Source organism: Balaenoptera borealis, assembly GCF_965194805.1.
Source record: "Balaenoptera borealis genome assembly, chromosome: 13".
Taxonomy (NCBI): Eukaryota; Metazoa; Chordata; class Mammalia; order Artiodactyla; family Balaenopteridae; genus Balaenoptera; species Balaenoptera borealis.
Window position 1 is genome coordinate 105,962,357 of NC_138870.1, and position 22,170 is coordinate 105,984,526.

Sequence of the window (22,170 nt, forward strand, 5' to 3'; positions counted from 1 at the left end):
GCATTTCTATACGCTACCAACAAAAATCCTAAAATTAAAATTAAGAAATTAATTCCATTCATAATAGTATTAAAAATAATAAAACATACAGGAATAAATTTAGCAAGAGAAGTATAAATTTTGAACTCTGAAAACTATAAAACATTGTTGATACACATTTTAAAAGTCCTAAACAAGTGGAGAAACATTCTATATCTATGGATTAGAAGACTCAGTATTATTAAAAACCAGAAAATACAACCCATAGAGACAGAAAAAGATTAGTGGCTGGAAAGGACTGGGGTTGTGAACAAAGAGTGACTGAAGATGGGAACAAGGGAATTTTATGGGGTGATGGACATGTCCTAATACTGGATTGTAGTTTTATACAACTTTGTGAATTTACTAAAAATCATTGAATTGTACGTTTACAATTAATGGAGTCTATGGCATTCAAATTATAACTCAATAAATGTATTTTAAAAGTTGAACTGGAAGAAGTGGAAAAAATTGGATTCCTCCTGTATGATTACGAAGGTTTATGGTGGCAAAGATTGTCCTGCTGTGAATAGGCCGGACTGTTTGCTGATCAAGGGGTTAGTTCCATTTCAATTACATTAATGCTACTCTGATTTATGACAAGGCCATACAGTGGGAAAAGAAATACTTTTCAATAACTTATAAGTCATTTCCAATATTCATATGGAAGAATACATCTTGATACCTACCTAACACCATACACGAAAATCAACTCCAAATGGGCATGTGTAAAAATATAGGAAAGGTAAAATAATGAATATTTTAGAAGAAAACATAGGAGTATAAATTCATGACTTGGAAACAGCAAGGAATTTTTGAATAGTATTATAAAACATCAATCATGAAGAGAAACTAAGATAATTGGACTCTATGATGACTAAAGATTTTCACTCTATCAAAACACATCTTTAAGAGAATGAAAAAAATCCATAGAATGGGAGACAATAGAAGGATGGGCAAGAAACTTGAATAGTGAATTCACAAAAGAGCATATCCACATGGCTAATAAACAATGAAAAGATGATAAACTGCACTAGTTACCAGGGCAATGAACCTAGGAGAATTCATACGTGAGAATAAATAGAAAATTTCTGGAAAAGGGAGTAAAGAGAATGGACTATTTCTACCATGAATTAAATCATAAATATACAGTAATTAAAAGTGTACAGTACTATTACTAAGGTAAAAGATAGCAAGGTCAGTGGAAGAGAATATATAGTTAGGAGTTAGACTCAAAGATATTAGAAAGACTGTCATGATGATGATGAGAGATGAGACCAGTGTAAGAGACATGTGAGACACAGTCTAACATATGTGTAATTGGAATCCCAGACAGAAGTTAGAGAAAGAATGGGGCAGAGGCAATATCGGAAAAAATAATGGCCAAGAATTTTCCAAATTTGATGGGAAGCTCCAACTAACAGACAAAATAAGCCCCACAAACCCAAAGCAGGATAAATACAAAGAAAACTGCTCCTAAAAGCATTATAACAAAACTGCTGAAAACCAAAGATAGAAAGAAGATCTTAAAGCACCCAGATAAAAAGACACTACCTTCAAAGAACAGAAACAATACTACAGGTGATTTGTAAATAAAAGTTATGAAAGCCAGAAGATGATAGAATAATATCTTAAAATGCAAAAGCAACAAAAACCTCTGCAAAGCTAGAATTTTATTCCAGTGAAACTATCTTTTAAAAATGAATGTAAGGACTTCCCTGGTGGTGCAGTGGTTAAGAATCCACCTGCCAATGCAGGGGACACGGGTTCAAGTCCTGGTCTGGGAAGATTCCACATGGCGTGGAGCAACTAAGCCCGTGTGCCACAACTACTGACCCCACGTGCCACAACTACTGAAGCCCACACACCTAGAGCCCGTGCTCCAAAACAAGAGAAGCCACCACGATGAAAAGCCCACGCACCGCAAAAAAGAGTAGCCCCTGCTCACCGCAACTAGAGAAAGCCTGCGCAGCAGTGAAGACCCAATGCAGCCAAAAAAATAATTAATTAATTAATTATTTTTAAAAACTGCTTAACTTTAAAAAAAAATGTAAAATTCTACTTCTTCTTCAGACAAAATAATCAGAGAGTTCTTAACCAGCAGATTGTCACTAGAAGAAATACTGAAAGACGTTTTTTAGGATGAAAGAAAATAGTAATGAAACTGCAGAAATGAATGAAGGTCCCTTAAAAAGGTTAATATGTAGGAAAACATAAAATTGCTGACTATTTAAAGCAATAATAAATACCTCACATGTAATTAAAACGTGTAGAAGGGAGGATTCTGGGAAGATGGCAGAATACGAAGCACCAGGAATCTGTCTCCCCACCTAGACAACAATTGCACTGGCAGAATCTGATGTAACTATTTTGGGACTCTGGAGTCTACTAAAGGTGTGCAACCTCTGAGGGAAGCCTTAGACCGTAAATTGAAGTTAATTTTGGTCAATACCGGCTCTTAGCACCGTAGCAGCTCCCCATCCCCCACCCCCGTGGCAGGCAGCTGTGCATGGGTCCTGGAGCAGCTTGCACATAGCTTGCAGGAGCCAGGGCAGGGAAAAAAGAACCCTGTCCTCCAGATATTGGGGATCTGTGCTCTGATCACTGATTGTTCCTCCTGATGATAGAGGTACAGACAAATAAGACAGGCAGCCATTATTGCTGGACCTCCCCCGCAGTGTTATAAACCCCACCCCCTCCAGCTGAAGTGCCTTCCAGGGGATTTACAGGGCCAGCACCCTTCCCTCCCCTTCATTTTATTCTTCCCTTTTGGAGAGCCAGACATTAAAAGACTAGGACATTTAAAAACAACTGCATATAAAGGGAAAATTAGAAAGTGACTGTGCATGCCCAGAGAAAGGCATAGAAAAGACCTAAGAAGACCTTAAGTTTACACCTCAGGCACAGAGACAGACTACAGAAATCAAAAAACCAAAAACAATAAACAGAAACAATAACATGAAACAGCAAACCCTGGAGAAGGAGGAGAATCTGATTTCCAGAGTTTCCAGCTCACCACAACTAGAGAAAGCCCACACAGCAACAAAGACCCAACACAGCCAAAAATAAAATAAATAAAATAAATTTATTAAAAAAAAATTTAGTTGGAAAAAAAAAAAGAAGTCCCTTCTTATCAGTTATTATTTTTAATGTAAGTGGATTAAACTCTCCAATCCAAAAGACATAGATCTGCAGAATGAATTAAAAACACATGATCCAACCATATGCTGTCTAGAAGAGACTCACTTTAGATCTAAAGACACAAATAGACTGAAAGTAAAAGGATGGAAAAGATATTCCATGCAAACAGTAACTAAAGAGAGGAGATGTGGCTATACTAATATCAGACAAAATAGACTTGCAGTCGAACAGGTTACCAGAGACAAAGAAGGACATAATATATTAATAAAGGTTATATCTTCTTCAGCAAGAAGACATAACAATTATAAAAATTTATGCATCTAATGACAGACCATCAAAATACATGAAGTAAAAACTGACAGAATTGAAGGGAGAAATAGACAGTTCTACAATAACTGGAGACTTCAATACCCCACACTCTCAATAATGAATAAAAGAGCAAGATGGAAGATAAGGAAATAGATGACTTAACGCAGTAAATCAACTAGATCTAACAGAAACATACAGAACACTCCACCCAACAACAACATACACATCGTTCTTAAGTGCACATGAGACATTCTCCAAGACAGACCATAAGTTAGGCCACAAATTAACTCTTAATAGGTTCTAAAAGATAGATATCATACAAAGTATCCTCTCTGATCACAACAAGATGAAGTTAGAAATCAACGACAGAAGTACAACTGGAAAATTCACAAATCTGTGGAAATTCAACAACACTTTCTTAAACAACCAATGGATAAAAGTAGACACCACAAGGGAAATCAGAAAATACTTAGAGATAGGAACTTCCCTGGTGGCGCAGTGGTTAAGAATCCACCTGCCAATGCAGGGGGACATGGGTTCAAGCCCTGGTCTGGGAAGATCCCACATGCCGCGAAGCAACTAAGCCCGTGCGCCACAATTACTGAGCCTGCGTTCTGGAGCCTGAGAGCCACAACTACTGAGCCCTCATCCACAACTACTGAAGCCCGTGTGCCTAGAGCCCCTGCTACGTGACAAGACAGGCCACCGCAATGAGAAGCCCACGCACTGCAACGAAGACCCAGTGCAGCCAAAAATAAATAAATAAATTTTAAAGAAAAAAGAAAATACTTAGAGATAAATGAAAATTAAAACACAACACGTCAAAACTTATGGGATGTAGTGAAAACAGTACCAAGGGGAAAATGTAGAGCTATAAAGGCTTACATTAAAAAAATGAGAAAAATCTCAAACCAATAACCTAACTTTACAGCTTAAGAAACTAGAAAAAGAAGAACAAACTAAACCCAAAGCTAGCAGGAGGAAGGAAATAATAAAGATTAGAGCAGAATTAATCAAAATAGAAAAACAATAGAGAAAATTAATAAAACCAAAAGTTGGTTCATTGAAAAGATCAACAAAGTAGGTGAACTTTTAGCTAGATGGACTAAGGAAAAAACAGAGAATACTCAAATTACTAAAATCAAAAATGATATTAGGGACATTACTACTGATTTTACAAAAATAAAAAAAGATTATAAGAGAGTACTATGGACAGTTGTACACCAACAAGCTGGATAACTTAGATGAAATACACAAATTTCCAGAAACACAAAACCTACCAAGACTAAATCATGAGGACATAGAAAATACGAATAGACCTATAACAACTAAGGGGCTTGAATCAGTAATCAAAACTCTCCCAGCGAAGAAATGCCCTAGACGTGATGGCTTTACTGGTGAAATCTACCAAACATTTAAAGAAGAACTAATACAAGTCCTTCTCAAACTTTTCCCGAAAATTGAACAGCTAATAAATGAATTCAGCAAAGTAGCAGAATACAAAGTCACCACGCAAAAATCAGTTGCATTTCTATTTCTCTTTTTAATTCTGTGATTGTTTTATATATTCTGATGCAGTATTCACTACATCCAAGTCCAGATTGTTTTGATTCCTTTGATTGGATTCTTTTCTTATGAAGTACCCTCTTTACGTCTATTAATACCTCAAATACAGTTGGAGATTTTAACTAGGCTCTCTCAGTATCTCAGAGAACAAGCAGGCAAAATAATCAGTAAGGATATAGATTTGAATAACTAACTTGACTTAATTGACATTTTTAATAACACACTACCTAGCAATGCAGATACACATTGTATTTAAGTGTACATGAAACAGTTACCAAAACAGATCAGCGCTGATCAGGGCTGAAAGCAAGTTCCGCCAAAATTCATGTTCATTTTTTATTCACAGTGAATATCTGTATACAAAAAAAGAACCTTGATCCATATCTCTTATCTTACACACAAGTTAAGATTAATTAGTCATGAAAAGCTAAAAGTGAACGGAAAAACAGTAAAACATGTAGAAGAAATCATAGGGGAACATCTTCATGACCTTGAATAGTCAAAGATTTCTTAACCAGCACTCGACCTACCATAATAGGGAAAAAATGAAAACAGTGGACCTCATCAAGAAATTCCATTGAAAGGTAAAAAGACAAGTCATGCACTGGGAGAAGGTATGCTTAATGCACATCTCCAACAAAGGACTTGGTGACGAATATGTAGAGAACTCTTAGAAATCAACTTTATAAACAGAGAACCAACCTCTTTCTCTTTAATGATCAAAAGATTTGAATAAGCACTTCACGAGAGAACATAGCCAAATGGCCAGTAAGCATATGAAACTATGTTCATCACCATCGGCCATCAGAGAAACGCAAACTAAGACCACAATGAGACGACGAAGAAAGGAAAATGAAAAAGTGTGACAATGCCGAGGGCTGCCCACGGCGCGGGGAGCGGGGCGCGTGGACACGTGTCACGGCTGGCTTACGAAGCTGCACAGCCACTTTGGGAATTGTTCAAAACTGGCGGTGTCCCACCTGCCCATCCACAGCAGGAGGAGTAAGGGCTCTGTGGTCTATTGAAAGGACGGGATTCCGCACAGCAACAGAAAAGAATGAGCTTCTGCACCAACTTGGATAAATCTCACAGGTCTTGTGTCGAGCAGAAGTCACAAATGAGACAGCCCGGCCTGTAGGATTCCATGAACATGAAATTCCACAGCAACATTGGTGGAGGTGGTGGGAATCAGAGGAGGCGTGACCTCGGTGGGGTCCTGCCTGGGAAGGGTTACCAGGGGGGCTGGGGGGCTGGGAATGTCCTTTATCTTGATCTGGGCGGTGGCTACACCGTGAGCACATATGCAGACTTTCATCCACCTGGAGAAATACCATCAGCACGTGGCGTGCCCTTTACTGTATTTACATCCAATAAAAAAGAAGATACTTGATCCAAAGAAGGAAAGGAGTAGAACAACAGAAACGACCCTGGGATGGTGCGTGTGGGCTGCAGGCAGACCCTCCAAAACAAGGGCTCCAGCTTTGCTGCCTTGTTCCCTCGGCGGAGAGCTGCTCCCGGCGCGGGTGCTGGCCCGCCTCTGCCCCAGCTCCGCGCCGTCGGCCACTGTGAAAGGTCGCAGCCCTCCGCAGAGGGCCCCCGGGGAGTGAGGGGCAACCGAAGGTCGTGGAGTCAGGAGGCCTGGGCCGAGCAACGGCCCCGCTAGTCCCGACCACCCAGAGTCAGTCAGGCAGCCTGGCCGCGAAGGGGACGCCCACGGCGGCTGTGGCCCCAAATGACGCAAAGGACACGCAGGGTGCGCAAGGTGCCACAGGCTCGCCCGGCCGTGTCATCCTCTTATCAGCCAACAGGGGCCTGGGCAGGCACCCAAAAAGGCACCCCAACTCCCAGACAGGCGCCCCAGACGTCCCAGGGGCCAACGTCCCCAGACAACCCCTAAAGTCCACCCGGCGTCCTCTGGATAACGCGAGCCTCGGGCAGGCCCCAGAGGGCGCCGACCAGGCGTCTTACTGAAGGAGCGTGTAGTACTGCTGGGTCAGGTCCTGCCACTCGTCCTCCGTGAGGTCCTTGGCGGCGTCTTCAGCGAGGTCGATGTCCCCGTGCTCCAGCCGCCCCAGGTAACCCTCGCACACCCTGCACGCGACGTCCACCAGCTGCCCTGGGAGGCCCGTGAGCCTCGGTCCCGGGCTCTCAGGAACTGAAACCCAAGGACAAGCACGTGGAGCCCGGGCCACCACCCGCGCCCACGCAGTGGCACCACTGGGGCGCAGGCAAAGGCCACCCCACCTGCCTGTGCCTCAGGGCCTCACGGTGAGGGCTCTCGCTTCCCTGGGCAGCCGCCCTGGATGCCACACCTGGGTCTGGGCAGGTAACCTTTCCCCTCCCGAAGCTGCCCCCCCACTGCACCGTGCCCCCCACCCTCCGACTAGACTCTCAGCCCCTCGGGTGGGAATGAAACAGCACTTCTGATGAGCTCTCCACAAAACCTCTGCTTCTGAGCACATACTTGGTCCTCAGTGAGAAAAGAACAGGTGTTTGTGGACAGCCCTGCAGTGGTGCCTGCCGGCCCCGCGGGAGGCTGGGAGGAACACCTCCCTGTACATCTGGCACTTCTCAGAGCCCCAGCCCGCGTGGGCTTTGTGGCTCTGCGCATCCGACCTCCCACGCAGCACCCTCTCCTTCTGGAGCCCGTGAGCCAAGATCGCTGTTGGTCTGGGGAGCACTGAACACAGGGAGGCCCCCGCCCAGGTGAAGGCAGACCTCATGCACCTGGCCCCCACCTCATGTGGCGGCCTGCCCCCCACACACAGCCAGCGGTCCCCAGGCTGGATGCGGAGACGGGGTGAGAGCCGAACCCTGTCGTGGGGCTACGGGGCAGGAGCCTGCAGCACAAGGCTGCTTGGAAGGTGCTCGGGGACACCTGCACGAGCCCCAGGCACAGCCACTGAGACGGCAGCCCTGATGGACCCAGCGGCCGCCAGCGAGCACGGACCCGGGGGAAAGCGCTCGAGCTTTGCGGTTGCTGCGGAGATTACAACACGCATTTCTTAAATGTGCTGAGGTGAAATTCACAAAATATAAAAGTGACCATTTTAAAGTGAAAATTCACTTCTGGTGTCCAGCATGTAAGGAGCCTGGAAGTTGCCACTCCACCCTAACAGCAGGTGAAAAGCTGAACAGACCGGAAAATCGCCAGCTGTTCTTAGATCTGTCAGAGAACTGAGGTCACAGGGCAAAAGCCTGCCCCAAATTGGAGAGACGGATGGGCAGGTACAGAGAGTCACCAGAGCAGAAACCTCTGTGGCAGCCAGCACCAGGGAAGGAAACCCACCTGCTGCAATGGACGGATTGCGGGAGGCTCAGCGTGGACAACCCTGAGAGTTAGAGACCCCAGGGGTCATTTTTAGGGGGCCCCATACTTTTGTCAGTTTTACCTCCAAGAGCTTGACCTGGGGGTCACAGTGAGGATTGGAGGGAAATCCCCTTGTGTTTCTGGCAGGGAGAGGAGGAAAGGAACACTCTGTTCTTAACAAGGCTGCCCTCAGGAGAAATAGTCACCAGAGTGTGACCTGCCAGGGTTTTATCAGGGCCTAATCAACGCTGGGGCAGGAAAACACCCAGCTCCACCACCTCTAGCCATCCTGTCCCACCAAAGGGGGGAAAAAAGGAGAAGCAGTGGTGACGTTCACAGTCCAAGGGTACAGGCTCACCAAAGACTGAGACCTGATCACAGGACTACAGAGCACTGTATCAGACCAAAAAAATAAATAAAGAGGGGATTTTTTTGCCAGTAGACTTGGCTTGCAAGAAATGTTAAAAGAAAGAAGTCCTTAGGAGAGAAAAAAATGGCATAAATCAGAAACTCAGATCCACATAAAGAAAGGAAGAGCATTAGAGAAGGAATAAATAAAGGGAAAATTAAAACTTTACTTTTTTAATCCTTAATTGATCTGACAGAACATAATAATTTAATAATTATTATTAAAAATAAAAATAGCAAAAATGTATCCAGATTATAGCTTATGTATAAGTGAAATAAATGACAGCAAAGATACAGGGCACAGGAGGAGGGAATTAGGAACATTTTGTTATAAAATATTCCCATTACTGTAAAGTGGTCAGTGTTACTTGAAAATGCAGTTCGATCCATTGTAAATGTATATTGCAAACTATAGGACAACCACAAAAAAATTTATATATGTCTATATATATCTGCTATGCTAGGAAAAGAAAGAAGATGAAATCATACAAAATGCTCAATTAAAACCACAAGAGGCAGAAAAAGAGTAGAAAAAAAATAGGAACAAAGGACAAGGGCAACGAATAGAAAACAGTAATAAATATGGTAGCTGTTACTCCAACCATATCAATAATCACCTTAAATGTCAATGATTAAATGTATCAATTAAAAGAAATTATACAATGATCAAGCAATAAGACCCAACAGTATGTTTTCAACAAAAATTCCACTGTAAATAAAGATACATATAGATTAAAAGCAAAGGGATGGAGAGAAATATACCATGCTAACACTAATAAAGGAAAGCAGGAGTATCTATATTAATTTCAGACAGAACAGACTTCAGAGCAAGGAAAACTATCAGGGATAAAAAGAATGTTACATAATGATGAAGGGGTCAGTACAACAAGAAGACATAGCAATACTTAACATGTATGTGCCTAACAACAGAGCATCAAAATACATGAGGCACAAACTGATAGAACTTCAGGGAGAAATAGATGACCTCTATTAGAGTTGGAGACTTCAACACCCCTCTCTCAGAAATGGATAGATCCAGCAGGCAGAAAATCCATAAGGACGTAGGTGAACTCAATAGCACCATCAATCAACTGGATATAATGGACATCTATACAGTACTTCATCCAACAACAGCAGAATACACATTCTTCTCAAGCTCATTTGGAACAGTTCCCAAAACAGACCACTTTGGGGCCATAAAACACACCTTAACAAATGTAAAAGAATAGAAATCATAAAATATATGCTCTCAGACCACAATGGATTAAACTAGAAATCAAAAGATACAGATAGCTGGAAAAATCCTCAAGTATGTGGAGATTAAACAACATACATCTAATAACACGTGAGTCAATGAAAAGAATCCCAAGAAAAATTTTAAATATTTAGAACTGAATGAAAATAAAAATACAATTTATCAAAATTTGTGGGGTGCAATGAAAGCAGTGCTTAGAGGGGAATTTATAGCATTGAATGCCTATATTAGAAATGAAGAAAGATCTGAAACTAATTGTCTAAGCTTTTATCTTAGGAAGCCAGAAAAAGAAGAACAAATCAAACTCAAAATAAACAGAAGAAAATAAATAATAAAACTTAGACCAGGGACTTCCCTGGTGGCGCAGTGGTTGAGAATCCACCACCTTCCAATGCAGGGGACATGGATTCAATCCCTGCTCCGGGAAGATCCCACATGCCGTGGAGCAACTAAGCCCGTGTGCCACAACTACTGAGCCTGTGCTCTAGAGCCTGCGAGCCACAACTATTGAGCCCACATGCCGCAACTACTGAAGCTCGCATGCTTAGAGTCCATGCTCCGCAACAAGAGAAGCCACTGTAGTGAGAAGCCTGTGCACCACAACGAAGAGTAGCCCCCACTCGCCACAACTAGAGAAAGCCCATGCACAGCAACAAAGACCCAACACAGCGAAAAATAAATAAATAAAATAAATAAATTAGAAAAAACAAACTTAGACCAGAAATCAATGAAATTGAAAACAGGAAATCAATAGAGAAAATAAGTGAAACCAAAAGCTGGTTCTTTGAACACATCAATAAAATTAATAAGCCTTTAGTCAGGTTAACTAAAAACAAAAAAAGATAGATGACATAAATTACTAGTATCATAAAACTAAGAGGAGACATCACTACAGATCTCATGGACATTAAAAGGATAATAAAGGAATACTATGAACAACTTTATGCCAACGAATTTTATAATCTAGGTGAAATGGACTGATTCTTTGAAATATACAATCTGCCAAAGCTCACAGAAGAAGAAATAGACAATCTGAATAGTCCTCTGTCTATTAAAGAAATCGAATCAATGGTTAATAACTTTCCAAAACAGAAGGCACCAGTCCTAGACGGATTCACAGGTGAATTCTACCAAACATTTAAGGAAAAATGTATACCAATTCTCTACAATCTCCTTCAGAGGATAGAAGCAGAGGGAATACTTTGTGACTCATTCTCTGTGGTCAGCATTACCCTAATACCAAAACCAGACAATGGTATCACAAGAAAAGAAAACTATTGACCAAAATCTCTCATGAACATATTTGCAAAAATCCTCAACAAAATATTTGCAAATCAAATCTAACAATTTATAAAAAGAATTATACACCATGACCAAGTCACATTTATCCCGGGTATGCAAAACTGGTTCAGCATTCAAGAATCAATTAATGTAATCCATCATACCAACAGGCTAAAGAAGAAATATTACATGATCATATCAATAGATGCAGAAAAAGCATTTGACAAAATTCAACACCCACTTATGATAAAAACTCTCATAAAACTAGGAATAGAGAGGAACTTCCTCAACTTGATAAAGAATATCTATAAAAAACCTACAGCTAACATTATACTTAATGGTGAGAAACCAGAGGCTTTCCTACTAAAATCAGGAGCAAAGCAAGGATGTCCTTTCTCACCACTCCTTTTCAACATCACACTGGAAATCCTAGCTAATGCAATAAGACAAGAAAATGAAAAGTATACAAATTGGGAAAGAAGAAATAAAACTTTTTATTCAGAGATGACATGATTGTCTAGGTAGAAAATCTGAAAGAATTAAGAACAAAAAAACTTCTGGAACTAGTAAGTGGTTATAGTCAATCACTTTCCTGTACACCAGCAATTAATAATTGGAATTTGAAATTAAAAACAAAATACCATTACATTAGCACTCCAAATATGAAATAAATACATAATTAAATAAATCTAACAAAATACGTACAAGATCTATATGAAGAAAAGTACAAAACTCTGGTTAATTAAATCAAAGAAGAACAAATTAATGGAGAGGTACTCTATGGTCATGAATAGAAAAGACTCATTGTCAACATGTCAGTTCTTCCCAACTTGATCTATAGATTCAAAGCAATCTCAGGCAAAATCCCAGCAAGTTATTCTGTGGATATTGACCAACTGATTCTAAAGTTTATATGGAGAAGCAAAAAATCCGGAATAGCCAATGCAATGTTGAAGGAGAAGAACAAAGTTGGAAGATTGACATCATCTAAATTTGAGCTTTACAATAAATCTACAATAATCAAGATAGTGTGGTATTGGTGAAAAAGAGACAAATAGATCAGTGGAATAGAGAGCCCAGAAACAGACCCACACAAATATAGTCAACTGATCTTTGACAAAGGCACAAAGGCAATACAATGGAGCAAAGATAGTCTTTTCAAACAAATGGTGCTGGAACAAATGGATATCTGCATGCAAAAAAAAAAAGAAAATGAATCTAGATACAGACCTTACACCCTTCGTAGAAATTAACTGAAAATGGATCATAGACCTAAGTTGAAACACAAAGCTATAAAACTCCTAGAAAGTAACATAGGAGAAAACCAAGATGAACTTGGGTGTGGTGATGACTTTTTAGATACAACACCAAAGGCACAATCCATGAAAAAAATAATTGATAAGTTGGACTTCACTGAAATTTAAAACTTCTGCTATGTGGAAGACATCATCAACAGAATTAGAAAACAAGCTGTAAAGTTGGAGAAAATATTTGCAAAAGACACATACAATAAAGTACTGGTATCCAAAATATGCAAAGAACCCTTAAAACTCAACAATAAAACAAACACCCCAATTTAAAACTGGAGGGAAGCTGAACAGACTTCTCACCAAAGAATATATACAGATGGCAAATAAGTATATTAAAAGATGTTTAACATCATATATTGTCAGGGGAATGAAAATTAAAACAACCAATAGGTGTGTGAGATACCACTACACACCTATTAGGACAGCCAAGATCCAGAGCACTGACGTCACCAAATGCTCACCAGGATGTGGAGCAACAGGAACTCTCATCATTGCTAGTGGGAACACAAACTGGTGTAGCAACCACTTTGGAACACAGTTTGGCAGTTTCTTACCAAACTAAACATACTCTTGCCATATTATCCAGCAGTCGTGATCCTTGGTATTTACCAAGTGAATTGAAAACTTACAGCTGCACAAAAGCCTGTATGCAGCTTTAATCATAACTGCCAAGACTTGAAAGCACCCAAGATGTCCTTCAACAGGTGACTGGATGAACAAACTCTGTTCCATCCAGACAGTGGAATGTTACTCAGTGCTAAAGAGAAATGAGCTATCAAGTCATGAAAAGACATGGAGGGGCCTTAAATGCACATTAGTAAGTGAAAGAAGCCTGTCTGAATCATATATACCGTATGATTCCGACTGTATGACATTTTGGAAAAGGCAAAGCTGTGGCGACAATAAAAAGATAAGGTTTTGGGGGGAAGGAGGAATGAACAGGCTGAGCACAGAGGATTTTTAGGGCAGTGAAACTACTCTGAAAGATACTGTATCAGTGGATACATGTCATTATACATTTGTCCAAACCAAGAGGGAACCGTGATGTAAACTGTGGAGTCTGGGTGATGATGATGTGTCAGTGTAGGTCCATCACTTACAACAAATGCACCGTCTGGAGGAGGATGTTGATACAGGGGAGGAAAGCGCAGAGGGTACACGGGACAACTCTATACCTCCTGCTCAACTTTGCTGTGAACCTAAAACTGTTCTATGAAAGTGAATAACAACAAAAAGGACGTATTTGGGTCTTGTAGGCCTAAACCCACGGTGGCCCACGACTCCCTACATGACCCAGGAGCGCCATTCCCGTGGGATTCTGCTGGAAGAGACTGGGGGTCTGGGCAGAGCTGCAGCCCCGCCCTGGATGCACACCTCCATGGCCCCTCCTGCCACTGTCCTCCCGGGGTGGCACGGCCTTGGCCATGCCAAGGCGGCACACACCTTGCCTGTTGCTGGGGTCACTGTCACCGGCCTTCTCCCTCCAGCCCTTGGGTGTGCTCCTGCTGCAGTTCTGCTGGCTGACCACCCACTTGAGGATGCTGGAGGCCACCGTGCGCCGGAAGTCGTCTGAAAGGACACCAAGCCCTCGCCCCCCTGCCTGCGCTGGGGACGGGAGCTCAGCCAGCGCCAGCCATTCCCAGCCCGGGCATCCCACTGCGTGCGGGGGCCTCACTCCTGCCTCAGAGCCCTCCGGGGGCTGGGTGCTCCCCCACTGCCCCGCCCTGCCCACACCCTCCACCTCCACACTCATCCTCCCTCCTCTGTGGAGGGGAGTTTCATCCACCCCAGCTGCACATCCACCCTGCCTACAGGCCCAGAGGCAGAATCCACGCACCCCGTTCCCTGCCCCTCTCCTGCACCCCCAGGGCCACGGTCTGTGGGCACCGTCACCACCTCTCCCTGCCCCTGTGTTCTCAGCCCTGCACAGAGGGATCCTTCTAGAAGAGCCCCCTGCTGACAGCACCGGGACCCTCCCCATCACACGAGCCCCTCCGGACCTTCCTGGACATGTTTGTTGGCTCCCACCGCTCTAACTGTGGGTGGCTGGGGGCCCGGCTGTATCCACCAGCGCAGAGGCAGCTCAGGGTCCCCCAGACCCAGGCTTGGGGCCAGGCTGCCTCTGAGCGCCTGTCACATGCCAGGGGCAGCGGCCAGGGGAGCCTCGCCTCCGTGAGGGGCCTGGGAGGCGAGGCTGCTCCCCACCTCAAGTTGCTGGATATTCCAGCAACTTCTCTCCCAAACCTGCTCCTTCCCCACCTCAGCTGAGGCCACCCCACCGGGTATCCACCTGCCTGGCAGCTACTGCTGCCCTGGAAACATCCAGAACCTGAGCCCCCCACGCAGCCCCTCACCCACCCTCCTCCGCCCATCAGAACAAATGCTCCTGAGATCACCAGCCCCTCTGCCCGAGGACGTGCGGGCACACTGCCTGCTCCAGGGCTGGCCTGGAGCTCCCCAGTTGGCTGCCCTCAGCCTCCCTCGCCTCTGGGTCTCCACCCAGCACCCCATCTTGCGAGGTCCCCGCTCATGGTCCTGCCCCCACTGCACTTCTCACCTCTGCCCTGCCCCCAACCCTGCCTTGTCCTGCATCCGGCCATTGGCTCCTGGGAGCCCCGGCCTGGGGTCAGGGCACAGGGCAGGGGTGCTGGGCAGATGCCGCTCTCTACAGCCTCCCAGATGGGCGCTCAGGAAACATGGCCCCCCCCCCGAACGACCCCCCTCCCTGCCTGCCCTGACCTTCTCCTTCTCTCTCCTGTGCCTCCAGGCAGATCGGACCAGGGACCAGCCTTTGTCCCCAGCCCAGAGCCCGTCGTCCCCGTGTGCCCCAGGCACCCAGACCCGGGCCCAGCACCAACCCCACGCCGGCCTCTCCCAGGTGCTGGGATGGGACCGGGCCCTCCCCCATCACCCCACCCCCACCCCCAGCCCTGGGGCCCCTCCTGCAGGAAGGTGGGCCAGAAAGAGGCCCCGCCGGGTTTCCTGGCCCAGCACTCAACGCCGGGCGCCTCGGCCGGGCCGCCAGCCACTCACCCAGGAACTCCTGCTTCTCGCTCTCGGTGCAGAGGCCGTAGCAGCGTGGGAAGAAGGAGGCGGGGTTGGCCTGGACATACCACGGCAGGCTCCGCAGGCTCAAGCACAGCCCGATCTCCAGAGACAGCGGCACGTCAGGCCCGCTGGCCACGCGCCGGGCAAGCTCGGACCAGTGTCAGTGCCCGCAGGCCGGCTGGGCAGCACCGGCTCCAGTGGGCTCCTGGGAGGGCACCTCCTGGAGCGGTCCCTCCCCAGCCCCCCGGCCCCTCCACCCCCCGGCCAGCTGGCCGAGCAGCCGCGTGACCCGACGTGCAGGCCGGGGCCTTGGGCTCACCCTCTGGCCGGTGGCAGGCACGGCAGGCCCAAGGGCGGACGGGGCCGTCTGGGGGCCCCCAGAGCGGAAGGCGCTGCATCCACCTCCTGGTCCCCGAAGGGCTGGGGCTCAGGCCCAGGAGCGGTGCAGGCGAGAGCTCACGGGTCTACATCGCAGCCGCCCCCCGCCCCCAGCCCCCGCTCTGCCCCCTGGACGCCGCACTGTTCGTTAAAGAGGCCCGGGGCCACTCCTCAACGCTTTTGAAGAGAAGTGCCACGTGCCCGGGAAACGTAGCCCCTGTCGGCTGCTGGGAGCATTGGTGCCAGCCCCACCCGGGGGTCTTTGCGGGGAGCCCGACCCCACTGGGCCGTCCGCAGGCATCGCCCACACCCGGAAGGACACCAGCGGCCCAAGGCCTGGCGAGGATGCGGGGGGCCCGAGCCCTACAGGGAGCCCCGGGGGCAGACGTGCACTTCGTCCCTGCCCCTCTGTCACCCGTGAGGGTTTAGGGGACCGTGCCCTTGTTGCCAGGGAAGCCCCTTTACCCTGTCTCTCCCAGGGGGTACACACAGGCCTGTCCGTCCCGGGCTGGCCCCGCCCCTAACCTCAGCCTTCAGGGTAAATGGGGCTGGCGGCTGAAAGGGGGTGAGGGCAGGAAGTGCCCGTGTGGCAATGCCCCCCTGCGGTTGGAAGTCACAGCGCAGGTGAGGGTGGTCCGGCCCCCCTGGGATCCAGAGCCCCTCCAGGGCCCAGAGCCTGAGTCGGGCTGTGGTGGAGGCCGTCACCTGCCCTGTCTTGGGCTTGGCCTGTGCGCCCAGAGGACAGTGCTTCTGTGGCCTTGGGGCCACCCAGGAACACAGGGCGAGGGGCACAGGGGCTCTGGGGGGGGCGGTTTGCGGGCAGCAGCTCTGAGCGGCTCTGGACACTGACGCCGGGCCAGGTCAGCAGGAGGCTCCAGTCCTGGAGAGGAGCCCCGAGGGAACCAGTCCCCGTGTGGCTCTCCCAGCCCCGGAGGTGCTGGCATCTCAGGAGGCAGGGTGCTGCCCCGCCTGCGCCCCCAGCCCTCCCACTCACCTTGGTGGTGAAGGACGCCGTCTTCCCGTAGTGATTCAGCATCTGGTCGCAGCTCAGACTGTGATAGTCAATGATGTCCCTTTTGATTGTCCAGAGGAAGTATGGTGTTTCATTTTTTACCAACCTGGACTGGCAAGAAAAAACCTTTATCCACACCCAGCCCCCAAGGCTCACGTCTCTGACAATGGGACACGCCGGGACTAAAGGAACCGGGGTTTAGGTGAGAAGCGGTGTGTGATTTCTGTGACTCTCCCATCCTGACTGCGGCCTCGCACGTTCCTCGAGGGTCTCTCGCGGGCTCACGTGGGAGCAGCTACCACATGGGGCTTCCGATGGCACGGGGGTGGGGGGCTTCGGGCTCTGGGCTGCAGGGGCCCCGAGTGGGGTCTGAGCTGCGCCCCCCGTGGGTGCCCATGCCGGCCGCAGGGACACACCACGTGTGGACCTGGGAGAGTCCCCCTCCCTGGCCCCCGGGACACAAGCTCCTCCGCTGCCCCCGCACCTTCAGGATGCAGGGGCCCAGGAGAGCCGCTGTCATTTGTCACAGTGTGAGATGAACCGTCGTACACGGAAGTTTAGACAGCGGCTTGGTGGCCACCCGGGCGCCCGGGGTGAGAAACGGCCTTCCGTCCAGAGCTGTCGCTCCCGCGCAGGCCCGGCCCCCTGGACCCACCCCCGCCGACTCCCCACACCCCCTACCCGCGGGCGCGCCCCAGCCTCACGGCCGACTTTCACAGAAAGGAATCGGCTCTGGGAACTTGCAGTGATGGGCTCCCCGCCTGTCGGGTCTTTGCCCGCTTCTCTTTGATCGTCACCTGCTCCTGACGTGTGAGCGCGTCGCACGTTCTGAGTATCAGATCTTTTAACTCGTAAGCCCTGCAAGTACCTCCCTGAGTGGCTCGTCTTTCCGTTCTGTTCACGGGGTCACATGAGAGACAGGAGCTCTCCAGTGCGGTCAACGCGTCACGCTTGCTCGCGGTGGACGCTGTTTGGTCTCGTTTTAACTTTCTCCCCTCCCCTGAGTCGCAGTGACCCTCTGCTACCGGCCAGCAGAGCCCTCCCGGGGCAGCTCAGCGCTGCAGAGCCCGTCCCTGACGGCTGACCGGCCAGCAGGCAGCATCGCGGCCCGGGAGCCCGGCCCTGTGGCGGCTGCCCCGCCCCGCAGGCAGGCGCTGCGTCCCGCAGACTCCGCCTCCGCCGTCGCCGCCTGGGGGCCGTTCTGAGCCTGTCCCACGGGGTTTCCGCAGACCACAGGCCCAGCTTGCCTGCTCACCCGTGGAGGCACACACGTGGACACTCAGAGACACGGGGCACACGGACGCACACACGTGCACACGCATGCACACGCACGCATGTCCTCGAGGCAGGGCGTGACCGTGGCTTTGCCACATCTCTCCCCCCCAGAACGCGGCACAAAGGCAGGTAAACGTCAGCTGAGGCCCCTCCGGAGCCCACGGGGACCTACCATCACATCGTGGATGTCGTCTGTTTTCTCCAAAGCCACTTCTTGATTTCCTTTGCCTTCAGCACGTTTGTTTTCTGCAAACACAACACACAGGAGATGTCAGTGCATCATGGCTGGAAGGCGTGACCACAGCCGGGCCCATGACAGGGCCCAGTGCGGAGGAGGTGCCCCCGTGGGTCCCGAAAGGAGCAGGGTCGAGTCAGGCTCGGGAGTCCACCGCATGGCACCCCCGCCAGGGGCCGTGCCAGGGTCGGGGACCCGGGACGTGGGCAGGGCCGTGAGCTGGGTCTCAAGCACCGTGTGGGACGGGGCCCAGCGCAGACCCTGGAGCCAAGAGGATGCAGACTCTGCAGAGCAGGGGGCAGGCACGGGGGGGGGTCAGGGAGGACCAGTGACCAGGGGCTGGGTGCAGCGGGCACTGCAGGGGGCCAAGCAGTGACCACTCGGGAGCTGAGGCCAGAGGAGGGACAGCCAGGGCCAGGCCGCTAAAGGACGATGGACACCATCCAGGCACAGGAGGAGGTCTGGGCATGGACGGTGGGACACCAAGAAGTGACCAGTACCAGGGTTTGAAAGGGCTCGCCAGGGCCTGGACGCCTGGGGCGGGGGCCAGGAGGTGACTCCTTCCCCAGGGGTGAGGCCACAGCACAGGACCCGCAGAATCGACTCACGTCTGGGTCCTCGTGACATACACACAAACGTCTCACACCGAAACACAAGACGCTTCCGATACTGTACCTGGCGCTCCTTCCCCTTCGTCTTCGACACTCGGAATGACCTTGGGCAGAAAGTGGAACCTCTTCTCCACCCAGCCCTTCCTCCGCAGGGCGGCCCGGATCACCGGGTAGTGTCCGTAGATGGAGAAGATCTTCTTTTCCTTGAATTGCAAGAGTGTATTTGGAATGAAAGAACTGAAAACGAGTTAATTTTGTCTCTGTAAGAGGAGTCTACTATCAGGATGACGCCGGCTGCACCGGCGGGAAGGCACCCGTGTCCTGCTCCGAGAAGACCACCCAGGAGTGTTGGCACGGCCGACGGGTTGGGGCCGGGCAGCCCCCGGGCAGGCCCACTCTGCCGCGTGTGTGCCTGCTGCCCCAAACGTGGAGGCCAGAAGGCACAGCACAGCCAGGACCCTGGTGCTTCCTGAGGCTCAGACCCCAGCTCAGGGCAGCTCCAGGTCTGAAAGGTGGGATGCAGGACAGGGCCCGAGGGCCTGTGCTCTGCGGCTTTCTTTTCTCTGCAAAGGTGACCGTCCCTCACGCCTGGGGTGGGGAAGCTCCCCGAGGTTTGAGAGGAGAGGGGGGAACAAATGCCCACCAATGGCTGGAGGGGCAGTGCGAACTGCCCAGGGCCAGCACCAGGGGAGCTGGGGACTCTGCCCATCACTTTGGGAATGAGCCCAGCTGCCAGGGGCCAGGCAGGGAGTTGGTAGCTGGCGTCCTCTGCCTTCCCAGCCAAGGGACAGGGGCCAGGAGAGTGATGGTCATGCTGGAGCCCCAGGGCCCATGCTGCTGAGGACACAGCCTGGACACATCCGTTGGACAGGGTCAGAGGGCGGCAGCTGCAGGGCAGGGTCAGGGAACAGGGGTATGGTCAGCAGTGAGCTTAGGGCCTCATGAGCTTAGGGCCTCATGAGCTTGTGAGAGCAGGAGAGGAGGCCAGGGCAGCAGGGGGAGGTGGCTCAAACTCACTAGGGTCCCTAATTAGACTCTGAATTTGAAAGACAGATTATCCTGAGTGGGCCTGACCTAATCAGGTGTGCCGCTTAAAAGAGGGTCCAGGATTCTCTCAAGTCAGAGATTGAAAACAGCAGAGACTGTCTCTCTCCACTGCTGGCTTTGAAGAAGGTGCCACAAGGAAATTAATTCTGCCAACAAGCTGAGGAAGATTGGAAACTTCCCCTGTTGAGCCTTCAGATGAGACCCCACCTGGCTGATGCTTCATTTCACCCTTGACAGACACTGAGCAGAGGACCCAGCCTGGACCCCTGACCCACAGGAGATAATACGTGGTGTGTTTAAGCAGCTAAATTCATGGTGATTTGTCAAGCAGCATTGGTAGCTAACACGGGTCCCAGTGGGAGGAATGGGAACACATGCCAAGAACGTGTGGGCTTGTGGCCAGATGCTGAGAGCTCAAGTCCCAGTGCCCACATGAAAGACCTCCAAGCCCCCTTCTAACCAGAACCTCAGTCCGAAGCCTGGCCTCACCCTCGACAGGGCCGTGCACCACGACAGGGGCCGCTGCGAGGAGAGGCGGGTAGGGAGTATGAAAACAGCAGGAATGTCAGTGCCCTGCAGCTCCAGCAAGACCTCCCAGCCGCCCCCAATCCTCTCCTTAACTGGAGTCGAACTGAACGACTTCAGAAAATCTGATTAACTTTAATAAGTCAGCACAGTACAATACATAAGGCAACTACAAAAGAACAAAAAAAGAGTACAAGATTTCTGACATAAGAGAGGGAAAATGGAATAATAAAAAGTCATCAGTCCACAAGGAAGCATGAAAGGAGAGGAAAACTGAGCAGACAGCACAAACCAAATGAATGAAACACGGTGGGAATATACCAGTGTTTAATTATAGATAAATGCACAAAATGCTCCAGTTAAAAGGTAAAGAGTGCCAGACTATATCTTTTTTTAATCTAAATCTATGTTGTTTACAGGACAAAATCAAAAGCACAACCCTACAGATAGATAAAAAATAAAAGGATCTGTATATGAGACAGAATAGCCTTTGGGACAAATAAACATCACTAAAGTAAAGAAAATCATCCCATAATTTAAAGAAAACATTCAATTCACCAGAAAGATACATTTGCACCCATGAAGACGGCTATAAATTATACAGAGCAAAAACTGGCAGAAACACAAAGTAGACAAATCCACAATTACAATAGGATATTTAACACGCTTCTCTCAGTAAATTGGAGAACACAGAGACAAAAAAATTTCAATAAGGCTAGAAGACTTCAACAACGCAAATAACAAGCTCTACCCTGATGGCTGTGAATATAGCACTCTACATCAACTTTTATATAAATTAACAAAATGCTAGGTATAAAGCCGGTCTGAACACATTTCAATGGAATAACATTGTGCCCATTACATTCTCAACCACAGGCAATCAAACTAGAAACCAATAACAAAATAACTAGAAAAATAGCCGCCAGTTTAGAAATTAAGAACTATAGTTTTAAGTAACACACAATCAATGAAAAGCAATAATATGAATTATAAAATACTTTGAACTGAATCTCATCAAAAACACTACAAAATGAAATCTTTTGAAATGCAGCTAAAGCGGTACTTAGAGGGATGTTTGTAGCCCTGAATGTTTATATGTTTTAAGGCCTCAGAAGAAAATCTGAAAATTAAATTCTACTTATATGAAGTCCCAGAAAGGACCATGATAGGAAGCACAGAAAGCACGTCCATGGTTGCCAGGATTGGGGAATAACCAGGGCGGGAGGCAGCTTCCAAGGGGGCAGAAGTGCTCTGTCGTGTCTGCAGGGGTTGATGCTGATTACATACGTCACCTGTGGGGTGCTTCTCTCTCCAGGTACATCCAGCCCATCACAGCCTGAGCTGTGCATTTATGATCTGTACACTCGCACGTGTGTGCTGTGCTTCAGAAGAAAGTTACGGGAATGAGCACATTTCCACGTGTTAATGTGTGTTGGATTTG

The 22,170-nt window shown here is 48.4% G+C and overlaps 1 protein-coding gene across 1 annotated transcript in view; it reads right to left on the bottom strand.

Annotated features, from left to right (window-relative positions):
- TTLL8 (tubulin tyrosine ligase like 8) overlaps nt 1-22,170 on the bottom strand; it is a 57,809-nt gene that overhangs the window by 26,814 nt on the left and 8,825 nt on the right. The window contains 6 exon segments of the mRNA XM_082351514.1: nt 7,003-7,189; nt 14,042-14,167; nt 15,632-15,746; nt 17,019-17,147; nt 18,484-18,557; nt 19,222-19,360. Of these exon segments, the coding sequence (XP_082207640.1) occupies nt 7,003-7,189; nt 14,042-14,167; nt 15,632-15,746; nt 17,019-17,147; nt 18,484-18,486 (560 nt within the window). The 5' untranslated portion in view covers nt 18,487-18,557; nt 19,222-19,360.